The 6,235-nt window shown below is 28.4% G+C and overlaps 1 protein-coding gene across 1 annotated transcript; it reads right to left on the bottom strand.

The window, feature by feature from the left end:
• Positions 1 to 5,280: 5,280 nt before the first annotated feature.
• LOC131651240 (protein RALF-like 9) lies at positions 5,281 to 5,562 on the bottom strand. Its single transcript, XM_058920911.1, has one exon. The coding sequence runs from the start codon at positions 5,560 to 5,562 to the stop codon at positions 5,281 to 5,283; it is 282 nt and encodes a 93-aa protein (XP_058776894.1).
• Between the last annotated feature and the right edge of the window lie 673 nt (positions 5,563 to 6,235).

The following is a 6,235-nucleotide window of genomic DNA, read 5'->3' as shown; positions in this document are numbered from 1 at the left end:
ATCTCAAGAGGCATATCTACGGAAGATTCTTGAAAAGTTTGGTATGTCGAATTCGAAGCCAGTTGTGACTCCAACAAACCCTCAATTCAAGCTGAGTATTGATCAGTGTCCCAGTACTGATGTCGAAAGAGCCTATATGAATAGCATCCCATATGCTAATATAGTCGGTTCTTTGATGTATGCTATGGTCTGTACTAGACCCGACATAGCATATGCAGTAAGTCTTGTAAGCAGGTACATGGCGAATCCTGGAAAGGCTCACTGGCAAGCATTGAAGTGGATTTTAAGGTACATAAATGGGTCTCTGAATAGAGTCCTAATTTATGGTGGAGCCTTGGGTGAAGATAGTAAAGCAGTAATAGAAGGATATGTCGATTCTGATTATGCAGGTTGTATGGATTCCAGAAAATCTATTTCTGGATATGTTTTCACTATGTTTGGCACTGCAATTAGTTGGAAAGCAACACTTCAGAAGGTTGTTGCTCTATCAACCACTGAAGCGGAGTATATTGCCCTAACTGAAGCTGTGAAAGAAGCATTGTGGCTTGAAGGTTTTGCGAATGAGCTGAAACTTCAAGGTCGAGGTATCACTGTTAAATGTGATAGTCAAAGTGCAATACACCTGTCGAAAAATTCAGCCTATCATGAGCGAACTAAGCACATTGATGTGAGGCTGCATTTCGTCAGAGGAGTAATCGAGCGTGGAGAAGTCCAAGTGCTGAAGGTTTCGACTGAAGACAATGCTGCTGATATGATCACCAAGACATTGCCGAGTTGCAAGTTTTTCCACTGTATGCAGTTGATAAAGCTGCATGAAGAAAGCTAGTCTGTTCCTTGACGTTGTAGAGTTAGGTCCAAGGTGGAGATTTGTGAGATATTGGATCGAACTCTAGTATGGTCGAAAGGTAGCTTCTTGGTTCGATAGGATTGAGCATGAAGTCGAAGGTTGTTCACATGCTTGTGTCGAAGATGCTAGGGTTGTTAGCATGTTAAATTAGGTTTTAGTGTTTAAACCCTAATTTGTTAAGTTAGCTTGTTTATTAAGTTGGCTTGTATAATGGGTCTTGTGGAAAAAAAGCCCATTAGTTAGTATGTTAGGTTTTATTATAAATAGCATACTAGTCTCTCATCATTGCTAAGCTGCAAATCCTAATTTAGGGTGAGAGAGGTTATTTGTTATTCTTGTAAACTTGTAATCTTGTTTTAAGAGAAAGTAAAAGAATAGCAGTTATAACCAATTCTTGTGTTCTTATTCTCTTCCCTAATTCCCTATTATACTTTGTTATTGGTATCGTTTTTCACAACAAAGGAATTATAAGCAATATGCATAATTAAAAAGAATTGTTTTATTTGAATAGAGTTAGAGTTTTATTGATTGCTCTGTTATACTCCCAATTCTTTGAAAACCTAATATCCATAGGAATCGTTTTGAAATTTGAAAATAAATACTTTAGTTTTCAAATAAAAGTCATTATTGTTTAAAATAAAATAGGCATTGTATTGAAATTGGCCCTTAAGATTAAACATTATTATCTTATTCATGTGCTAATTTTGTGTGTAATAAAGAACCATATAAAAAAGGACATGTGCTAATTTTGTGTGTAATAAAGAACCATATAAAAATGGACATGTGAGTTGGAGAAAAAAATAAAATTTTAACAAATGCAAATGTAAAATTTTAAATATAAATGAAAAATATGAAATAATTTACTTAATTGTAAATTTAACAATAATTATATAGAAAACAATGATCCACAAAAAAATGTTTAAGATAGGTTAGGAACACAATAGCAAAATTGGGTCAGGTAATTTAATAATTGACGGTCCAACTAAATGAAAAATGATCATATAAATTCAATTATATTAAATAATCATATAAAAAATACTATAAGATGGAGATAATAAAAATGAAATATTAACATTTAAAAATAAAAATTATCTCTCAATTAATAGTAATTGTTGATTAAAATAAAATAGCTACTATGTTGATAATGACCCGTGAAATAAAAAAATAATTTGATGCGATATAAAATATATTTAAAAACAAATGTAAAATAAACAATAATCATGGAAATTTAATTGTATTAAATAATGATAAAAAATCGTGAGATGGAGAAAAAAATAAAAATAAATATATTATCTCTCAAATAAAGACAATGATTGATTAAAATAAAATAGACATTATGTTGATAGTGACCCGTGAGATAATAAATAAATAAATAGAGAAAAAAATTAAAATGGAAGTAAGAAAGTGTGAGAAAATGTGAGAGAAATTTGAAATTTTAATTAAGATAGAGAAAATGTGTAATGATCGATTAAAAAAAATTAAATATTGAGTTGATAATAGCCTGTGAAATAATTAAATATTTTTGGGAATAATAATTAAATGATCGATTATTAATATTTTTTGCGATAATAGATAAATGTTGAAAAATTAAAATGAAAGTATGGAAAAATGAAATGCGAAAGAAATTTGAAATTTTTTAGTAAGATTAAAATTTAAAAATAGATTATTAATATTTTTTGTGATAATAAATAAATTAAGAAAAATTAAAATGAAAGTAAGAAAGTGTGGGAAAATGAAATGTAAAAGAAATTTAAATATGACTTCCATCATCCATGGCTTACATGTGATGTCATCATTCATGCAATAAAGTTGTAGAGAAAATGTTATTTAATTCGGACCAATGAAAAGCTAACACTTGGGGCATCCATTCAATAAAGTTGAAAGAGTGAATACTTAATTTGTTAGTTACAAAAATGACCTTTTATTAGTGCAAATAAATTTTGGTGAAAGAGTAATTTAGACAATTTGGTCAATCTATTATTAATGAATAGATATAGTAGAGTAGATGAATAGATAGTAGATGGTTTCTGCTTTTATTTTTAATTGCTGTTGATTTGTTTTAATTTTTGTGTACCGGATAAAGTTTCCCTTCAAAACAATTTTGTTTTGTTGAAGATATTTCAGCTTTTATTCGTCATTTACAGTTCCATTTAAATATTTTATTTTATTATTTTATTATAGTTCATGTATACCATCACAAAGGTAGAGACTATATATATAATATTAAAAATGAATTTAATTGATATACGCTATTATTAAAAAATTATTTTACATATAAATTCAAAAGTTTTGCTTTATTATATTGATATTATACAATATCTCTGTAAAGAGATATGATGAAATATAATTGAATATATATATGTAGAAATTAAATGGTATATATCATTTATAGTTTTGATCCTCTACTTTATTTAATTTTTATTTTACTTATTTTTAGTTAAACATAATAAATTATTATATAACAACCTTTCGTGAATAAAGGAGATTTAAATTGTAGTTAAACTTTTTTTTTATCACCACCAATTTAATTCAATACGAGGTCAGTACTGGCATCAAATAATCCAATTCTTTTCGATCGTAGTGAGAATTAAACTGTGATCATCTCTGTGAAGTTTAGCGTCAGGGCCGGTCCTTTGAATTTGAGTGCCTTGAACGAATGAAAAGAGTGGTGCCCCTATAACTTTTTAACAATAAATATATAAGGATAAGAAAAATAATTGGATAAAAAACACATTTTCATTTGACAATGTGCAAAAAGAATATAAATATAAATATTTGAATCAAAGTTTATACTACATCAAAACATGAACCACTATAAAGAGACTTAATATTCTTCTTCTTGATCCGGTCTTTTTTCCTATAAATAAATTGACCAAACCTTTAACACTATTGAAATATCATCCTCTTAGTATTTTTTATTGCAAAATCATTAATACTTTGTTCATAATCAAGGTTCTTCAAAAAATTACTTTCAATTAAAATCAACGCAAGACTATTTAATCTATCTTGTGACATAGTAGATCTCAAATAAGATTTTAATAATTTAAATTTAGAAAATTTTCTTTCAGCAGATGCAACACTGCTAGAAATAGTCAATATTACTCTATAATCTATGCATGCATTAGGAAAACAATTAAAAGTCTTTGAAGAACTCAATATCATATAGCTTGATTTTGATTCAATTGTTGAAACTTCTATAATAACTTTCAATTCTTCAAACAAAATTTTACCATCAAGATCAAGAGAATCGTCATATTTTAAACAAATTTCAAGATGTTTACAACATGATTTCAAGTTCCCAAATAATGATCTAAGTCTTTCAATACTAAACAAGAATCTAAAAATATTTTTATATGTGCTATACTGCTCAAATCTTCTATCAAGTTAGTTAATTGTTTGATCTACAATACATAAGAAATAATGATTACGAAAAGACTCTTTAGAAGACTCAAGATTCAGTTGTGTGGGCTGAGACGGATTTTTATCATGTTTTATACTAAGTTGACGTTTTTTAATAAACACACATTCAATCTCTATTTCATTCTCAATCTTTTCAGCACTAGTCTTAGCATTTACAAATCTAGATTCTCTTTAGCAAGTATTTTTGTAATTGAAAATTCTCTTTTAATATATATATATATATATATATATATATATATATATATATATATATATATATATATATATATATATATATATATAGGGGACGACTCAAGTGAGAACACTTGGTTATTATGAGAAATGAGAACAATGAATCACGACCATTAAATTTTAATTTTGTTGATTTTAATGGACTTGATTGGTTTCTCTTTCTGATCCTTAATATTAATTTTAAATCAACATAGAAAGAGAAACCAATCAAGTCCATTAAAATCAACAAAATCAAAATTTAATGGTCGTGATTCATTGTTCTCATTTCTCATAATAACCAAGTGTTCTCACTTGAGTCGTCCCCTATATATATATATATATATATATATATATATATATATATATATATATATATATATATATATATATATATATATATATATATATATATATATATATATATATATATATAGGGATAAAATAAAATTTTGGTGCCCCTAAAATTATGGGGTTCTGGGCTCCTGCCCCGCGAGCTCTTGCACAAGGCCACCCTGTTTAGCGTCAATCACCGCTGAACCAACTAACGAGTTAAATAATACATAATTACATATGAATATAAATATAAGTGTATTAATGTATATTTCATCAGCACGTGGATTTATTCAATTTTCCAATGTTGGGCGAAAATTACATAACATACATTTGGTTTGTTTAAGAGAGAAAATTGTATTTCTGTAAAGCATCATCACATAATAGAATAAAAAAAATCATGAAAGTGTCAGTTTCCATTATCTATGAGTCGTTTTTGCAGTGAGATATTGTTGAATTTCATAAAGTCTTGTTTACCAAAATGGCATTAATTTAGAGTTCTTCTTATGCCTTAAGGTCTGCATAAAAACTTTATCACCATGACAATGATTTTCCTTTTCACATCCTCTTCTATAGGGATTAGCTATTTGCCTTTTGCATTCTTCAGGATGTTCTGCACTGCAACCAGGTGCCTTGTCACGTGAAATTGCTCCATAAGCAATAAATTGTCTACCAGCCTCAACATCTTTGACAAAATATGAGAAAACTAGAAGACTACTAAGGAACATAATCACTAGTGCCTTTGACATTGCCATTTTTTATCTATAATTTTTTTTTGTAAAGGAGTAATGAATTCTTTAATGATTGATTAATCAATTTAATTGTTATATTTATAGGGAACAGATATTATATTTAACCTAAAATGACAAATTGTTTGTTTTTATAGTGAAGTGTTTTGGTCAAAATATTGGTCGATGACAACGTCATAAAGACAACATAATTCTAAAATATGGAGTATTGACAACTCTTTTTACATATAGAACACATAATGTTATGATGAAAATATGAATTATACGTTCCATATTTGTTTGTTTAACAAACTATTTGTTTCATCATTTATGTTAGAAAAAAACCATAAAAAACTAAAATAGGGTGGCTGATATGTCCAATTAAAACTACTTTCTTAAGTCAGCATGAGCATCTCTCTCTCTCTCTCTCTCTCTCTCTCTCTCTCTCTCTCTCTCTCTCTCTCTCTCTCTCTCTCTCTCTCTCTCTCTCTCTCTCTCTCTCTCTCTCTCTCTCTCTCTCTCTCTCTCCCCCTATTTTATCGTAACAAACTCCTATCATTATAATAACCAACTCCTATCATTATAGTAACAAGTTCATCTTTAGACATGTCTTCACCACTGCACTCATCTTCAACTTCGAATCTACATGAAAAGTCATCGTGTTGTTGTCATTTTCTTCCTCCCTCTCATCATCAGAAAA

This window comes from Vicia villosa, linkage group LG2 (genome assembly GCF_029867415.1).
Source record: "Vicia villosa cultivar HV-30 ecotype Madison, WI linkage group LG2, Vvil1.0, whole genome shotgun sequence".
In the NCBI taxonomy this organism is placed as follows: Eukaryota; Viridiplantae; Streptophyta; class Magnoliopsida; order Fabales; family Fabaceae; genus Vicia; species Vicia villosa.
Note: the sequence above shows the minus strand (reverse complement) of the source record. Positions and strands in the feature narration are given on the sequence as shown.